The sequence below is a fragment of the Varroa destructor genome, unplaced genomic scaffold, assembly GCF_002443255.2.
Source record: "Varroa destructor unplaced genomic scaffold, Vdes_3.0 BEIS01000004.1, whole genome shotgun sequence".
Lineage (NCBI taxonomy): Eukaryota > Metazoa > Arthropoda > Arachnida > Mesostigmata > Varroidae > Varroa > Varroa destructor.
Window position 1 is genome coordinate 36,417,538 of NW_019211457.1, and position 19,046 is coordinate 36,436,583.

At 38.3% G+C, this 19,046-nt stretch overlaps 2 protein-coding genes across 3 annotated transcripts in view; one reads left to right on the forward strand and one right to left on the reverse strand.

The window, feature by feature from the left end:
• The window catches only part of alpha-PheRS (phenylalanine--tRNA ligase alpha subunit), a 6,010-nt gene extending 5,347 nt beyond the window's left edge, over positions 1–663 (reverse strand). Inside the window, exon 1 of one of the 2 annotated variants that reach the window (XM_022802368.2) lies at positions 320–663. In XM_022802368.2, the coding sequence (XP_022658103.1) occupies positions 320–457 (138 nt within the window). In that variant the 5' untranslated portion in view covers positions 458–663. Of the gene's footprint in view, positions 1–200; positions 220–319 lie in introns of those variants that run through there. The other variant, XM_086988026.1, reaches the window with a different exon arrangement.
• Positions 664–1,066: 403 nt separating this feature from the next.
• LOC111249053 (uncharacterized) lies at positions 1,067–17,412 on the forward strand. Its single transcript, XM_022802366.2, has 21 exons — positions 1,067–1,229; positions 4,285–4,808; positions 5,107–5,398; positions 5,960–6,102; positions 7,190–7,308; positions 7,481–7,720; positions 8,546–8,840; positions 9,272–9,428; positions 9,749–9,882; positions 10,172–10,310; positions 10,763–10,842; positions 11,758–11,953; positions 12,539–12,799; positions 13,011–13,216; positions 13,548–13,782; positions 14,009–14,162; positions 14,334–14,640; positions 15,197–15,703; positions 16,181–16,468; positions 16,643–16,753; positions 17,168–17,412. Exons 2-21 carry the CDS (start codon positions 4,302–4,304, stop codon positions 17,360–17,362), a joined length of 4,566 nt encoding a protein of 1,521 aa, XP_022658101.1. The 5' UTR covers positions 1,067–1,229; positions 4,285–4,301; the 3' UTR covers positions 17,363–17,412.
• The last annotated feature ends 1,634 nt before the right edge of the window (positions 17,413–19,046 follow it).

The following is a 19,046-nucleotide window of genomic DNA, read 5'->3' on the forward strand; positions in this document are numbered from 1 at the left end:
TATATGTGTATAGATGCATTAGGCATTCTTTTCCTTGGCATTATCGCCTAGATTAGAGGCTGTATTAGTTACTCCGCTGTTCTCAGGGACACACTAAACTGGCCAGATGAACTATGCTGCTCTATCAACCATACATGAGCTTTTGTCAGTTATTGCAACAGAAATCCGTTTTTTTTTTTAAGTTACGATGTTATCATCACCTGAGTTATTTGATTTCTTCATCTGCACCCTTCAACATAAGCAGCCCTTGTCGTAGCTACGGAATACATACTATATGAGACATTTTAGACAGTCAACACAGTCAGACAGCTGTGCTTACCTCTGGAAAAGAAAGAATCGATTTTATAGCACCAATAATCTTTTGGTGATCCTGACTGAGAAGTTCAGCGCATTGTGTCGAGGTGAGTTCGCCTTTCTTCTCTAGTAACGCTAAAACATCTCTCACTAATGTGGCCATTTTGACTATCTCACTGGACGAAATCACAGCCCTTAGGGAAAGCGTCGAACCGTCGATCGTAGCGGCACTAAAAGAGAAAAAAACGCCGACACTGCCAAAATATGTTCTGGTATAGCCTTTTCCTGGCTTACATTGCCATACAAAAACATGTTCTGGGGATATTCGTTCGAAGCGACGGGGAACAATTTCGAAATTTTGGAGCAAATGATTTCATGTCGTGTAGAGAACGAACTACTCAGATTAATGCATATCTTACACATCTGCTCTTATATTGGGCGCATAACCTTCAGACACTATCATATATACACTAAAAATAATCGAATAATAAGCCGACGTTTATTTAAGCAGTTGTAATTGGTAAAGAAAGCCGTTTATATAGCCGAGCGAAATAAACTAATCCAGGTATGGCACTAAAACACTTGTAGATATATGTGATCTATGGTAGGATTTCGCACATATGTTCTGTGAGAAATTTTCTTTTGAAACCTAAATCCAACAAACTGTTAGTGCATCTAGGCAGCAGCCGCTGACGGAACGCAAAACGTCTCTTCATGTTTGATGGCATACATTTGTATGAATTAGGGCTGGCAGAACAATCATCAGTGCTGAACAACTTGCATTTCTAGAAAGGCAGAGATCGACAACGTTGAAGTGCCCTCATCAGGTGAACAGCGCAGCTCGCTCAGTCAGACACTGGTCAGTCTCGCCCGTGGTCAATTGCGAGTAGTTGAAAAAAATCAGGCAGTTGTGAGAAAATTGTTGCCAGCTCAGAGTAAGCGATTAGGGCTAACTGTGAATCAATTTAATTAGGCAGAGTTTTGTTAATGGAATTTGCGATCTTTTTGAGTCATCGTGTTTCCTACCGGGTACGCTCTAAATGTTTTTGGTATGTTTTAGAAGATCTAACGAATGCCTTCCGAGAAACGCAGATTAATGTCAGTAAGCTTCCTAGAGTTACAACATGGCTTCCGACTAAAGTAAAAGCCATTGATTAAATAGCGTTTCGCCAGTTCAAAGCTGCTGTGTAAAGATTATTTGTGTTGTTCGCTCACAAGTGTTGTTTTTAAGTGAAAATGTTGAAAACTGTACGTTTAGACAACCTCCTTTTCGACTATATATTTCTGATTGTGGTAAGATTTACAATTCATATCAACTGAATTGTTTGATTCGCATGATAAGATCTATCTTGCATTCGTAGCGTTTTCATCACCGTTTTCAAGTTGGTACCTCGTTCAATTGTGTACATGCACCATTTACAAATTAACTGACGGAACCAAAAAAACATGTAGGCTTTTTGCCTTCTGTATTTCCTCTTTACACTAAGCTCTAATACAGATGTATTGATAAATGCATCCCCGTGCTGACGCAGTTTTCACCTATTTGCTTGCTAAGCCTAGGATCGCTTACTAAGCTGGTTTAAGTTCCGAAACATGCCAAGACAGACACCGACACGAAGTTTTCTAAAACAAATCTATATAGTTTAAAACTTCTATTCTATCTAACAGACGTTTATATTATGATTATCTTTATGCAAACGAAATTGAGACTGACGGTTACCTAACTGACTTAATCAAGGCTTCAAATGAAAGCACGTGATTGCAGACTTGAAAGGGCAACGCCTGTAGTGAGTTTTTACTAATCCCACTTTCTGTTGTTCGCAGGCACTGACTCATCCAACCTACTTATTCGGACAGGGACCATTCCGCTCCGTGTCCATAAACAGTCATTTCTGAACGTGTTAATTTTGTTAGTTTTTATTGGGTTAGTAAGATCTTCAGTTCGGTCACGTAATGCAAACCAAATGATATGAGCAAGACACAACCGGTGAATTGTAGAATTCGAAGTTTGAAGACAGAAATCCACTGATGTTTAACTGTTTTGCTTTATCAGTAGCAAATTCACTTATGAATGAAGCCGTGCTTTGATCGTGCTATCGTGATTATATAAGTATTTTGTAGAAATTCACAAAAAAATTATATAAGATGCCTATGACTTACATTTGTGAAATCAGAATTGATAATATAAAGTTTTTAAGGAAAAGCGAGGTTACGCTGATTAAATGCAAATCAGATAGAAAAAAAGTTACAATTAAGTACTTCCATTCTTGGTATTTACTTTTTGCATTTTACTATAAGGATACTGTCTATATAATTAGTTGCGTTAATATCGAGCATTTGCCAATTTGGCTCAACAGGGTAAAAGTAAGTTTCATAATATAATAGCATCGAATTGAAAAATTTTTAAATTACGTGCTGCGGCTAATTACACGTTTTAATTGTAATTGAATGAACTGCTTATTACAAATTAAAATTATTTTCATTTAATTAATATATTTTTAACCAACCTTACTTGATTTCACAAATGGATTCATTACGTTATGGTCGACCCCAAATGTTGATGCCTTACTTGATGATGGCTAAAAACAAAGATTAGTGGATATAATTAATTGTAGAGTATTTCATTCGTAGAAGCGTACGATTGCAGTCCAGTCTGATGGACGGCGACGAAAAAATAACAAGCAAGAGCGAGTGCCATCTTTTTTGGGATCTAGCGAGATTGATAAGGCATGCGAGTGGGAACATTGCATAATCGTATTAGTCATGGCCGGCATCGTTGCTTCTCCTGCTTTTCTCTCCGAGTACGCCTCTACTTGACCAAACGTTTTACCAGAAACCTGCCGTTGGCCACTAACGATATACTGGAAGCGTGACATCGAACACTCCTAGAGCAATTCCAAGCATGTATCCTGGCTCGCGTGATGGGTAACTCAATAAGGAACTAGGGCTAAAATGTATAATAGAGTAATGAGCCGATAGCTATGGCTGAATACAAACAGTTTTTTTTTTTATTGAAGCGCATTACGCGTTGTGAATCGGCAGTTTTAGCCAATTTGTCCCTTTGGCTTCGATAATCAGGTTAAACTAGGTAAGACATGGGAAAAGTTTAGAACTTTGTCCACACACAGGTGCCTTTTCACAGCTTATAATATGCATTTTTTATTGCTTTATTTTTTATGGATTGCTCATTAATCAAGCACTACCACTGTATTTCTAAAGCCACATCTGGTTTCTTATTTTGATAAATATTCTGAAAACACCTGAAAATATATTGATATCGATAGGTGACCTTCATAAATATAAAAATCTTGAATTTAATTATTTTTCTTAAACTCTCTGCTTTCGAGATATTGAAGAGGCGTAAACTTTTAATTCTATAAACGCGTATCTCGACAACGAAGTACCTGCGAAACCAGCCTCACAATCTTAGTACTAATGCGAGTGTCAGTGATTTATAAAAAACATAATCGGTCAAATTATAATGTTCGAGTTTGCAGCCGCCTTTTAAATGAAGATCGTCCATAATGACGATGTAATGCTTTTATCGGTGCAAAGCGAATTCATCACAAACAGATCTTCTATTTCTCCAAGACAAGTCAACAGAGTGCCACTTGCGTCTAAAGAACGATTTGTGGCTAAATGCGTAGGTCGCACGCAAAAACAAAAAGTAAAGGAAGTCGTTTTGGGTAAGGTTGCGTTTAGAAAAGCTGTCTTCACCAATGGTATGGAATGCCAGTGCGCTTGTTGTAGGTATGTGGATGCTGCTGATCCAGTTGGTATTATTGTTAGCGCTGTTGTTATTCATTGTTCTCGTTCTTTTTGTTAAGGCTGAAGTTTCATACTAACAATACTTGGAGCACAATCGATAGCGTAGACGACCCGCTCACTGTAAGAAACCAATATATAACACTATAAAACTTTGAAGTAAACATTCGAAACTTTGTTTAAGTTTTAGCATTAACGATGTTTCTGGGTATCATATTGCCGCAGGTGGACGTACACGAAAGATGCAGTCGCTTTTTGTTGTAAGTTTTCCTTGCTCGACCGATGGTACTGTGGAAGAACAACATGCGGAATATAATGCTAAGGTTAAGGAGGTTGAACGGTTTCTTGAATCTCAGTGGAAGTATGTGACGCAGTATCGATTTGTGCAATTTCGCTACCTTCATAGTGGGATCTCGAGTAGTTTGACGCGTCGCAAGCAAAGTAAACTCCTTTATGAAGTTCCGTTCGTTGAAGCGATCTTCGAATTTACCTCTGAGACGGACATGGAAGATACATTGCCCTGCTTGTACACAGAATGGTGCAAAGATCCTCCAATAGAGGCTTGGATCAATCGGGGAAGCGACATTTCAATTTTCGATGGAAAAATTGAGTGGCGTACACGGACGACTTTAAATATTGAAAAGGCACAATTTGGCATTATCGATGGCCTTTCGACCTTTTGTCCGGAATACACAGTGAAAGCAAAACGTAGCACGATATATATCCCCGAGAACATCGTTAAACTAGAGGTAAATAATTTTCTATACAAATATTTGAATCTATTATGAAATGAAAAAAATATAAATGAAAATATTGGTAATTACATAATTGAAAACCACCATCACTAGAACAAGCATTGTGTAAGTAAGGTAGCATCCATATATATAAACAATCATTTTCACGCTAGGATTATCAAAACCTGCATTCGATATATGAATAACAGATGGTGCTTTTAATAGCTCTCACAAATACAATTCAAATGCCATTTTTTTTTATTAGATGAAAAGCGTGTAACTTTTATTTTGGTTGTTTATTGTTGTACTATAGGCGACGTTCGATCATACGCATTCACAGTTGAACTTGGCCATAACGCACAAACATTCCTGCGAAGAAAACCTGGATCAATTTAGGAAATATCGATTGGAAATAAAATATAAATCAATTGCGCGCGTCATCGTCGAATTGCAAGATACTACCGAAATTTATATGAGACTTACCAATCCTGGTGCTCTTTTCATTTATGATGGAGAACGGGACCCACGATCAGTGTATCGTACCAATAATATGGGATGCAAGAATAGGAACTGCAGTATGGGATTTACAAATCTGCGTAGACTTGGTAATTAATTCTAGGTGCTAGAGAAGTGGATGCTTACGAGGTAAACTTATCAAAAACTGAAAATGACTAGTACATCTACTTTTGTTATTATTATCATTTGCTACTTTTATTATTGATTTTAGGAACTTGTGAATTTGATCTGAAAGCTGTTATGCTAATATGCTGCTTTCTCCCGACAATGCAATGCCATGGTATGGCCGTAGGTGTATTTCGAAGCGATATATTCTAATAGTACCTACTGTAACTAATTTCTAGCACCTAGTGGACGTAGAGTGAAGCGCATCGCTAAATACTTTTGCAATACGTTTTTAATAGTCTGTATTAATAATAATCATTGTTATTGATACTTATGGCATTTTAAAAACGGATTTAATAGCAATTGCATCTAATGATGTGCTTTTTATTGTAGATAAGATTACCGTCGAATTATCATTTTATGATGAGAAAATCGACACTATTTGTTTTAGATTGTATCAATATATATTTGTTATTCTGAAATTCACACTTTAGGGTCCCCTATTTTTTTTTTGTAATCATATTGTACAAGTTTCATTCTTTCAGGTGGTGCTAACGTTCTGAAGTTGCGGCTCCCAGACCAACAATTGAGCTTGTTGCATCGGTTATTTAGCCGGCTCCACAGAACGACGAATTTCGTGGCTAAAGTAAACAGTATTAAACGCCCACATAACGATAAGATTAAAGCGGTTAGTAACCTAAATAAATTTATTTCTGCTTTGTGTATACTCACTTCTATGCCAATCGTATCCTAGAATTGAAAGTAAATCAGGATTGACGGGTACAAACTATGTTGTGCATCATTCTGTGACAGCGCAGTGGGTAGTGTGTGTGCCTGCTAAATTTGCGAGCATGTGCCGGTCTGAGTTCGAATCCTGGCGTACACAAACATTGTCGCTTTGTTGCGTGTCTGAAATTATTCTTTCTCTTATTATTAATAACGCAATTATACCGTGAGAATTTAACTAATCAATGCAATAATTCCTTCTTCTCAAAACCTTATGTTTTAAATGTTTGTGCTTAGCGTTACGTGGCCTCATTTAATGCGTGTGTTCCTAAAACTTACGTACCACAACAAAGGTAATCCGATTTTATTCGACATCGGATTTTCCCGCTAAGATCCCGATAAGATAATTAATCGTAACTCCCCTTTACAAGCAGCTGCAGTATGGGAGATCATTTCGAACTTAATGTGTTTTTCTAAATAAAATTTTATTTTTTTGGCTGGATGGGCGAAACTTTGTCGTAAGTTAGAGGCTTCGATCTTTAACTAGATCGTTACCAAATTGTTAATCATATTTAAAGAAATGGCTAAATATTGCCGATTACACTTCTGCAAGATGTGCCGGATTAATTTAGTTCAATTCATATAGATTTTTACTGAAACGTATCTGGAAATCGTGATAATACTATGTTGTTCTAGTATTATGACTCTCTCTATATTTATGCAATTCGCAAACGTGGGCTGAACAGCGATACTGTAATATCAAGAAGAATATTGCAGCTCTGTGATTCCTGCTTTGATAAGTTTGATTGCGCCTTGGGTGACGCTTAAGTGTCTTACATTACATTATCCACCATATATCACAGTAAGAAGATGGCACTGTGTCTCGGTACGTGCGGATTTGTTTAGTCTTACGGAAATCTTAGCGCTTGTGTATACATTAATTTGTATCAAAATGTTTCTCCGCGAAAAATCATTAGTAAAGCGTGAAATAGGCGATTAAGAAATAGTGAATAATTAAACACGGTTAATAAATCTAGGATCGCTTTCAGGTTCGGGGGCATTTGACTGATGATCTATACCCGCGTATTCCATTTCGTGCAGCATACGCGATTGATTCCTGTAGACTTATCTCACTTGATCTTTGCCGTCAGATGGCGATCATGAGCAAGTGAGCGTTTGTTTTTTATATTGATCTTATTGGTCGTACTATGCCCTGATAAATGTTAAGTTACCTATGCAATTGGGAATCTATCATCATAAAACACGTGCTTCCTGTCAAAGTGAAAACTATGAATAAATGCAATTTTTGTCTTTGTTATTTTTCCTCTGTCGTACTGCAGTGATGAGATGAAGGAGTTTTGCTCTCAGCTAGAAGCGCAAGCGCACAAAGATGGAAAAATGTTTGAGAGAGCAATGTTCGAAATAACGCAGGCTATAGATGAGGGTAACGTGATAATATATCGCCGGGCAGTAAATGATGTGCTGAACAAGCTTCACAGGCAGGATCGCCTGGAGAAAGAGAAAGGGATTGACCATGTAAAGGACGAGCCGCTCGTAAAAGGCATGCGGGTTGTATACAAGTAAGTACTATAAAAGTACGCTTTTCGACCAAAAATGCGCCTTTTGTACGCATTTTTCTGCAAAGTGCATTAAATGGGTTTACAAGTGCATTAGGTTTTACGCGCCCTCCTTATGCTTACGAAGTATTTTCTCTTCATCTAATAGTAGTCTTTAATAAGTGCGACAAACTATAACATACTCTCGTGCGAAAATATCAGTTATTATTGTTACAGGAGTAAAAAATTAGAATAAGGCACTAACTAAGTTTTAAGGATATTGCTTTATATGAGAACTGTACATCAGCAAGCAATAGAATGATACGGAGCGGCGAATCAAAATGCATTATACAGTTTGATGGAACCTGCAGCAAGTGCGTTCAATGCTACTTACATTATGCCCAAATGCTTGTAAGAGGAATTACGGCCTCTGTCCTGCCATTGCACCAGCTATATTGGTCCCTGAATCTTATTTCACACACACACTTACTGATTCGCTTTCTTAACTGGTCTCGACTTAGGCTATTGGTAAGCCTTCCTTTACAACTTATTTAAATTTCATGATACTTCAAATATATTGGAGACGTCGCTTAGTGCACTAAATTCATTTAAACGGTAGTTACAGCAATGTTTTATTTCGAGATGATAAACACTGGTTGATTATTCAATACCTGATTCTTAATTAAAAAAGAACGAGAAAGCTTTCGTACTGATGGGATCTGCTTATATAAGAGCCTTGCTAAGATATCACAAGATCGGTAGATGTTTATTCAATATGTCCACGATGGGATAACATAATATTCACATGATTTTAAACGTGATACTCAAAGGTTTAACTCACTTTAACAGGGTCTACGTTACTCCATCAAGGACAATACTTCGCCCTCCTGCCGAGCATGGTGACAACCGCATCTTGAGGGAAGTCGATCCTGACAGGATGTTGAGAGTGGCGTTCCTCGATGACGATCAATGTCCCTTAACGCACGGTTGTGTTGGGCCTTTCGGCAGAGAGTTCCTCAGGCAGACGGTATACTTCTTCTTGGAGGAGGGCGTTAGACTCGTAGGGCGCACTTACGAGTACCTGGCGGCCTCTTCATCGCAGCTCAGAGAGCACGGTTGTTGGATGTACTCGGAAGACAGCGAAGTATATAATTCAACGAGAATCTTCAAAAACACCATAATTATCATGAAGTCAATTTTACTTTACTATAAAAGGGCAACTAAATAACAGTTGTTTATATATATATATATATGTGGATTTTGCAACTGCTTGGCATTTGTTAGACTTAAGGGACTCCAGGTCGCTGCGTTGAAATCAATTAACAGTTAATCGTAAACTTACATCGTAGAGACGTAAAATATTTTGTCATAGTTGCCATATTAGAGGCCAATGAGAAAGAAGAATAAAATCTTATATCTATATAATGAAAATATCGTTCAAGTGGAAAAACTTTTAATTGGTTTTTAGACTAAATAGTTGCTATTAATTGTAACCGCGACCGAAAGGTTAAGATGTGTTGTCTGAACTTAGGTAAATAGGTTAGCGCCTAAATGATTATTTTTTTCTTATCCAAGGGTCGAACAGCACATACGATTCGTAAATCGATGGGAAATTTTGATAACATCAAATATGTTGGAAAGAAGATGGCTCGCGAAGGCCAATGCTTTTCAAGTACAACAGAAACAGTTAAGGTTTCTAACGACGAACTGGAAATCATAGACGACATTAAAGGTACATTTTGTTACATTTCGTTGAACTTTATCTTAGGTTATGGAATCGGTTTTGCCAAAATCTAACGAATGTCTCACCAAAATCAAATTGAGTTATATGAAAATAAATCAATATGTCAAGACAAATTAATTGAGACTAATTAGTAGCCTTACATAAGCAATCTAGCGCTCCTTTTGTCCTTTTACTATCACAGTGTCCTTGCGATCTTCTCTGGTCCATTTGTCAATAACAGGATTTTTAAATCAAAGAAATAAGAATACGAACCCTAATTGTGATAAAAAAATATATAAAGAAGCGAATATAATTATGGGTGGTTGCAGGAGGAATGCATGAATCGAGCCGTAAGCCATATACATTCAGCGACGGAGTTGGGAAAATTTCACCCGAGCTAAGAGACGATGTCTGTAATGCTCTTAAGGACACACTTAAAAATAAAATACCTTGCGCTTTTCAGGTTTGTCCAACAAGTATAAAATGTATCATTGTAAAGTTGTGCACTTCGCGCTTAGTCAATATCTGTTAGATCCATATCGATTTGTCGAGACAAGTGAGCTTGTACTCACGAAGCTTGCTAGATTAAAGCTACGAAAAAACAAAATCATAATATAAACAAAACGACATTTAGTTAAGTAGTATATTACGAATCAATATGCAAAAATAAATCTGAAATTTGTCTCGTCAAGCACACATGTGTTATCCCACAATATAACTAATATTTATATTTGCTCGTTGACCGCTATTAGATTCGATACCGTGGGGCCAAGGGAATGGTTGCTGTGGACCCGAACCTGAAGGGTCGCCGGCTTGTTCTTCGAAAATCGATGGTCAAATTTGAATGTGATACTTCTGATTCGTTTGAAGTTATTAAGGTTTCTGAAGAGCGTAAGTCCATTTTCCTTTGCTTTGTGCCTGCCTGCCTGCAAGAAAAAACGACCATTCATTTTTCTGCCAGGTCGGTTAAATAGTTTAGTCTTCAAAGTTTCCGACTGATGCGATGAACAAATAGTTTCCCATTCGAAACTATTACATTTCGAAACTTTAATATTAAAATTCAAAGGCCTAAATGTCCTTTATTATTCTGACCACCTCGATGTTCGCCCTTGGCTTGGCTAGCGTGGGACGAAGGGATTTTATATTGCAAAATAGTACCAACCGAGTGCAAGTTACTGTTGTAAATACTCGTCATTACGCTGAAAAGCAACTATTCGTAAGAGATCATACAGCAAAAACAAGAAGTGCTAAAACGCGATATAGCAAATATAGCAGCTACTGCTGGGTTACCGGAACTTTAGGTCCGCCATACCTTTTTAAAATCGTTTAACATTTTTTTTCAGGGAACGTCACCTTGAATCGTCAGATAATTACAATCCTCGAACAGATGGGTGTTAAAACTAACGTATTCTTGCACTATCAGGTATGTAGAAATAACATGTGTGCGCTCTCTTGAGTCTGGTTGTCATTGTTGTTGATTACTTTATTAAATAAAGTAATCAACAACAATTTTATTAAATAAAGTTAATATTATGTGTATTGAAGTACGAGATTGCATAATCATGACCGCAGCTTTATCTTCTTAGCTTCTGTATGTATTAATATCTTCATCTTCTAAAAAAAGCTACCTGACGTATACCTAATGCTAAGATACGAAATTCGTATCTTAGCATTAGGTATACGTCAGATGCGTAACGCAAAAATGAGATATAATATGGGAAAGAGGAATTCATAAGTGCTTCGGCACAAAGCGCAAAGTCGTATCGTGCTGGCAAGGTACAATATATAACAAAAGATGTAACAAACATTGATCGTATACGGACGAGACCTCTGTTTCAAAAGACAGAGGCTACTTAATAGCCCTTCTGAGGAGGTAAATCCAACATTCATCGATTGGTTTCTCGAAGTCCACGGTCTTACCGGCTAGCATATATTCGTATAAATACTCTGTTAACAGTCGAAACGACTAGGGGTGTGAGGGAGTACTAAAAATATCGGATTGTATTAAATTATTAGAAATAAATGAACGCACGCAGCGATCTAATCAATTAATGCACTTCATAGTACTTGACGATGCAGATTTTGAGGTCTATAGATTTCGAAGAAGGCATTCTATTTTCTATAGAAACGAAAGGTTACTATTATCTACGCATCAAGTTACTTTTAACGCAAAATAAGTAGCTACAACAAAATGCATATACAGGACAGAAAAGAATATTGCCAACACAACCCTAGAGCTGGCTAGCGTTACGGCTCGAGCGATGGCAAACGTAAACAATAATAGGAGATAAATGGAGATGTCCCAAACTATGTTTTTGTATGGTTATTGTGTATGCAGGAACGCAATATTCTGGACTTCACGGATGCGCTTTTGATGGAGTCAGCCGCAGCTGCACGGCTCCAGTCATATATAAGAGACGATCAAGAGGACGCATTTGCGTTAAACTTCCGTGACTTTCGAGATAACCATATGTCGATCATCAGGGATCCATATTTCCGGTCAATGCTGCTTACGTTGTACAATAGCATTTTATGTAAGCAGTAACATCTGAACTTTTTGCTTTTTTTTTTGAGTCACAGTTTTTTGGAATATTAGTTTTAGATCAGGCAGGACTGTTTCTCAAGGCAAGCATTTAGTAACCACAAAAATTGAATTCATAACGTGAAAATATTCGAAATGGCTAGAATATAAATGGTCACACCGGCCTTATGTATATTCATACCTTTATTGTGCTTTGCTAAATAACGGTCAATAAGACTACTAATTCAGGAATAATAAGAGAAACAGTTGCGACAGATACCACCAACCAAGTTGCGTGTAGAACGATTCAGTTCACTACAGCAAATTAGCATGCAGACGCTAACAACGATGCCTACATTAACAAGCATTTAATAGCAGAAGTGTTAGTAAATTATAGAGATACTTACATTCTACGGTCAACGAATAGGCAGCCATTTGGTCAACGAGCGAATAATAAGCCTTGCTTCTATATTTCAATTGTTACGAATGATGTAACCAGGACACTTTGTTTATGTTACACAAAATGTTAGGTAATACTCTTTGATGCTTGTTCTCGCTCGTTATTAATCATCTTCCGACTCTAATTATGACAATGTAGCAAATTTACGGAGCAAGTCACGAATCGCTATTCCGTGGACGTTAGGACGTAATTTGCTCGGCGTAATGGATGAAACAGGAACTCTCGAATATGGAGAGGTGTATGTCCAGTATACAGTACGTGAAGACGTTTCGGACGAGGATTATTATAATAGAATAACCAAAAGAGGCGCCAATCCATCGAAAAGAAATAGGGACAATGTGGCAGAGGACGACGAACATTCCGAAACAAAATTAAAAGGCACAACAAAGGTTCTAACAGGTAAACGGGGTTAATAAGCGACTGACATTCCACTACTGTAGAGAGCTCGGTTCAGGTTTACACAAGATGCTTATCCATTTGTCCTTGTAAGGACTATAAAGTATCGTTGTAGTAAAGTATCATTTTATTTGTTGTTTCGATATAGAAAATATCTTTAGCGCATAGCTGTTTTCACTTTGTGTTATTGGTGTTGTTCTTTGACTGTACGAAGGTCCAGTTGTGGTGACAAAATGTCCGTGTGTTGCTCCTGGTGACGTGCGAATGTTCACCGCAATAGACGTGCCGCAACTGGCCCACCTAAAGGACGTAATAGTGTTTCCAGCTAAAGGGCCTCGCCCTCATTCGAACGAAATGGCTGGTAGCGATCTGGACGGTGACGAGTACGCGGTTATTTGGGACGAACGTTTTTTTTTCAAGGCAAGTATTTTTCATAAATAATGGTAACCTCCATGAGATTCGCAGATAACACAGCATATGGCAGATGATCTATTATAGGGTTAGCACTCATCTGATTGACTATAGATGAGAATCAATGAAGCGCTTGGGGCCTCACAGTAACAAGTAACTTCTTCCCTTTTTGTTTCTAAGTTTCACGCGAAAAACGGACAGTTAGTTTCTACATATACCATATAGGAATAATTTCTTCGTTTTTGCCGAGTAAGATGTAGGGTTCTTTACATTTCTCATTTTAGATCAAAGTAGTTGATACTTAGTGTGCTCTCTTTTTGTTATTGGTTTCAACGTGAAGTGTCAGTGTGAGGAGTGCAAAAATCGTCGCAACGGTGCTGAGGAGAATCCAAGCACATCCCGTCGGGCAGTGCTATATAACCATCCCGCAATGAACTTCTCTGATGAACCCCCTAAAGAAAAAAACAATATTAGTTTAAAAGATTACTATGAGTTCTTTTGTGACTATATCATGACCGATCAGGTCGGTCGAGTTAGCAATGCTCATCTAGCTAGTGCTGATCAGGAACCTGAGGGTAAGTAGTCAAGATCCACTCTCTAAATGATAAGTATTACGCACTCAATGAGGCTTACTGTGCAGCTTCCACAAATTTTGATAATTTTTTAAAGATAAAATATATACGCTAAAAATTATACGTAGCATGTAAAGAATTAAGTAATCCAAACAAGCTTAGACCGTATGTTTCATTACACTAGACCAGTAGTCAAAACATCTAACAAATATTAGTCAAACTTTTGCAGGAATATTTTCCGAAAAGTGTGATAGACTAGCTCGCAAGCTAAGTACTTGCCTAGATTTCGCAAAAACCGGACATAAAGATAATTGCGGAGTGTCAGACTTTGTGAAACGTTATCCTGACTTCATGGAAAAACAAAGTCATAAAAAGACGTACAGGTAAGTGGGAAATTATGCCTTTTTATGTCCATCTTCTAGGTAGCATGTTTTACAAGAAGCAGATGTTTGCCCTTTAAACAATACATCATGTTAAAATTCCTGCTATTCCTGTGCATGTAGATATTCGTATAATCTTAAACTTCTATTCTCGGCTTTGACGTTTTTCTACAGATCTAATCGAGCCCTTGGACACTTATTCCGTTCATGTCGCGTTCTGGAAGGCTCTTTCAACCTCTCGTCTATGGGAAGTGATGATAAATATGTGAACGAGCTTTTTCTGTTACCCGGATGGGATAAGATGGCCGAACCCGCCAGGCGACTCGTCATGCTGTACGATCAGCGGCTGCGTAAAGTTCTTGAACAAGCTGGCATTGTCTCAGAACCTGAATTGATGACTGGGCTCATCACTCACTTTGATAAGTATCAAAGTAAAAACTTCCACGAGGTTGAAGAACGGCAAGAACAGCTTGCGGCACAGGTTTGCATTTCAGCAGAATGGCACGATTTTTTATGGGTGCTTATTTACCTCTAATATTTATTTTCTTCGCTTGTTGCTCCGGTCTATTCGGCAGCTATATACAAAAGGCGCTTTAGGTTTCTTTCATATAAGACGAAACTATAGGCGATGTAAGGAGGCCTAAGTAAGCCTAGTTTCAAATTTGGCGGCATTCAGAATTGATAACTCTGCTTCGCCTTGCACAAAGGTAGTGTGTGTATTGAATAATAAGTATTCTATGAACCGTAATACAAATTTGCGAGATATAAGGTCAGTCTGGTTTGCTTTCGGGAGCACCCAGATATTTTTCAGTGTTCCCGTTGTCTTGCCTAAAATAGAGTGCATGTCCCTCTTTTAGCTATATTATTTTCAAGCTTCCAGGCAAAAGTATTACATGATTGTAGAACTAACTCATATAATTTGACTAAGTGCAGTGACATCGGAACGAGCAAATAAGTTTTAGACAAATGACCTTTCGGTGGTTTTTGGCTATCAGTGGTTGAATGTAATATACCTAACTAATTGACACTTTCTCTAGCGGTCATATTTGTGCCGACGAATGACCGAAGATTTTGACAAGTGCGTGGAGAACGCTCTCTCTGATACTGACAGAGACAATGAAGAAAAAAGGACTGAAACGCAACTATATTTGGCATCAGCATGTTATGCTGTCGTGTACAATCCAAAACCAACAGATCCAAAGACAGAGTTTAAAGGATTGCCGTGGATTTTCTCGCCTTATCTTATGAGGTGCCTCGAAATGACTAGAGCCATGTATCCATCAGCGTTCGACCCGATCCCTGACTCCCCTATAACAGTCAAAATTACTGATGCCATCGTGAGAAAGATCCAAAGGGAGGCGCCGGATTTGCAGGACCAAGGATCCTTTATGCACGTTTATATTACATTAGTGAGCTGGGCCGAAATCGAAGACCTTCACCGCCGAATCCGCGATGAAGCCAATGCTCCGAACTGTCCCCTGATTTGTGCCAAATGTCTTAAAATCCTGTATCTGGCTAGCAGGAGGAGCTCTATGTTTGATGAGGTATGCAGGCGTTATGTGAGTGTGGAGCTAAATGTGGTGTAGGGATGTTTGAACTTTTTTTTTGAAACAAGACTATCCCCCTAAACATGTTATTGCAGATATAATAACGCTATTATTACAACATCACTAAACACGGAATGAAGGACTCTACGATTCCAGGCCTTCGGCGTTTATTCTAATTTGTTTTGCTAATGGACGCGCACACGATTGTGTCATATTCAGTATGACAGTGTACGCAGGGCTGCATATGATTAGCAGCACTGTTAACTGTTTTCCATATGAGATACCATAACGACTCGACATCGTAAGCTAAGTGTTAGAACTAAAAACCTAATGAACTTTTTTTGTGGGGATATTCGAACGGATTTTATTGTATTGCATTTGACTTTGATTGAAAAACTAAGTCCACATAGTTGTAAGATAACATGTGTAATTAACTTAATCAATTGTCGACTAACGGTATCCGTATGCCAATAGCACTACGATGGGCTGATGGGCTCAGAGGTGCTGCTGTTTATGCGTTACTGCGCGATGGAGTTCGAGTCAAAAACGAGCGTCGAAAAACTTGGTTTTGGCGATTGTACATCAATGTGTGGGATGAGGCGTAACGATACGATAATTCGCCAACGCATTACTATGGCCGCTATGAAAACGTACAGCAGGCTAGCGGTATCAGGTGACGTGTGTTCGATTGCGGGCCTATCATGTGAATTCGAGCACAATAAAACATTGAATTATGCAGCACCACAGCGTGAAGGTTCTCCAGTAAGTACAACACGTACTGGATTTATCAGATAAACTTAGCAAAGAATCTGGAAGAAAACTGGCTCTAGGCTTCCCATAGTAAATCAATAATAGTTGTTTTTCTGTATAGTTGCTGCATTCACTAAAGATTTTTTTGTGTGATGTCCTTTTACGCCCTCAACACGTTGTTTGTAGATGGTACTTTGCATAGAGAAGGAGTATAGTCGTAGACTATTCTACGAGAACATGTCTGAGGTGCAAGACATTTTAAAAGACTGGTGTGGCGCAGATTCACCCGAGGACCACGTACGTTGACCTTCACGTCTTATCGTTACAAAGACTGAGCAAGCTTCTATCTTTGATAGATAATAATAACTGCAGGCGTGGTAAAACACTGTTTTGATGCTAGCTATAATCAGAACTGGCACATGTGTAAGACCTCAAATGAAAACTTCCCTAAGAGTTTGAAAACAGTGGAAGCGGCGATGAGCGGCGACCTAGGTTAAAGCTAAGTATTGAAAGAAATATTTAGGACATTTGAATATTCGAAGGTACAAACGTGTATGCCCCAATAATCTCAGCCTTGTCACCCATGCTATAAATTATTGCAAGTTCTAGGTTAGATACTGCCATTGCTTTACATACTATTTTACTATAACTACTACTGTAACTTTTCAAGTTTTTTACTGTTGTTTCACTTCCTGTTGGCCGTTGCTTTAGCTGTCTTTGATATTCAAGGACAGTCGCGACCGAACCCAGGTGGCAGTTGTCCTTGTGGCTCGAGACCTTGCCCACTGCCGGCTCGAGGAGAAATTGTATGGCTACGAAAACGAGGATGCGTTAATCGCAGATGTTCAGAACGAGCTAAAAAAGCGACGACAGAGTCGTGTAGATATGCTAGACAATCATAAATAACTCCAGCAGATTACTCTACACTTGCAATAAAAATTACTACGATTAAATAACTGTTTTTTCGTTTATAGTAGCTTAGGTGTTTGTATTATTTAAATTGCTACCTCTGGAAGCTTCCGGAATGCATTCAAATTCTTTAGGTGCACAACGTTTCTAAGTTCTAACTAGCAAAAAGTTTCACAGATCGACGGGTATGCAGTGTCAACTTGAGGATGTTTTATGGAATAGCTTCAATTAGCACGGCGGCATTCAGTTGGATCGATTAATGCAGCATTTACTGTGACGAATGCACATAATATAAGCATAAAACACATCGTTTGTTCTACAATATTTTAGCTCTAATCACTAATCATTGCGCGAGTTATAAATAGCAGACTACTGTTGCTAGAATCTTGTTTCTCGCTTACGTCGTTGGATTAGTAAGCAAAGGCACCTAAATTGAGACTAATGAGATTCTCAAACGTAAAGAAAATCCCTCGACAAACATTTTTATATGTACTACAAGTGTTATTCTTCAATCTAAGCACAATCTGTAGCTTTAATCTGACATAACTGACTGAAGGAATGTTTGCACGATGCCGGTGCGAGTCCGTGAACGTCCTATAGATAGCACAAATTTGGCGCTCGACTGCGGAGACTTCTTGAAGTCTCCACTCGAGATTGACATGAAAGACTTCTATTCAGTAACCCTTTATACGTAGTGGTCCAAAAAATTCGAATTTAGACTGTTTAACGGCCGAAATACACCTGTATTCTCAAGTAGCCAGCCCTACACCAGTCGGCTACTATAATCCGAAGCATCATTTTTGATGGAAAACATCTGATCTTCCTTCAGACACTTCAGCTATCCGCAGCTGTTCGATCGTTTGTAGAACGTCCAAATAAGTTTCTTCAGCGATGCGTTCGTGCTTCGAAAAAATATGGCTTCTACCCACAAGGATTGCATTCTCCTGATGGTGAGTAAGCAATTTTTCCATCGAAAGTAAAAAGTATGTCGCCAGAAGAAATCCAAAACGACCTGCTGCGTGATTCTAGAAAAATTAAGTTGCACACGATACCGGTTCAGTTCATTGATTTTGTTGTTCACAAAAGGCATCAGTCTGACTTCTACGATAGGTAAGCTGTACCTGAGGTATTCATGAACAATTCGTGACATCTCAGCTCATTCACATCCAGTGATTTTGCTGACTATATAATAGAGACAGACGGATCACTAGAAATGCGACAGTGATTAACTTTGAAGTCCGCCCTGTCTTTACGTTGTGGTGTTCTGGAACCTGCTTTTCATTCTTATCTGTAACGTTATGCTTATCTGTAACGCCTATGGGGCAATCATTTCGGTTGCAGTTCGTCTTCAGTTGTAGTGTCGTTTAAACTACGCACTATCGTCCATTATGAGACCGTTCTGAAAGACCTGGCGTTTGTCTGATACCATGAGTAGCGGATGAACGAATACTTGTTACGGTAAACTGTACCAAAGTTTGCCCCAGTTTAAATGCCATGCTCAATATATATATATATATATATATAACTACCTTTCTGATACCATTGCTTTATCTATAAGCATATTTCTCGTTAATACTATAATAAATCTAGTGTTGTCATTGTCTCTACACTAATTTTTAACACAGCTAGAAACAATTTAACCTAGGAATATGACTTTTATCAAAAATTTCCATTTATTTTA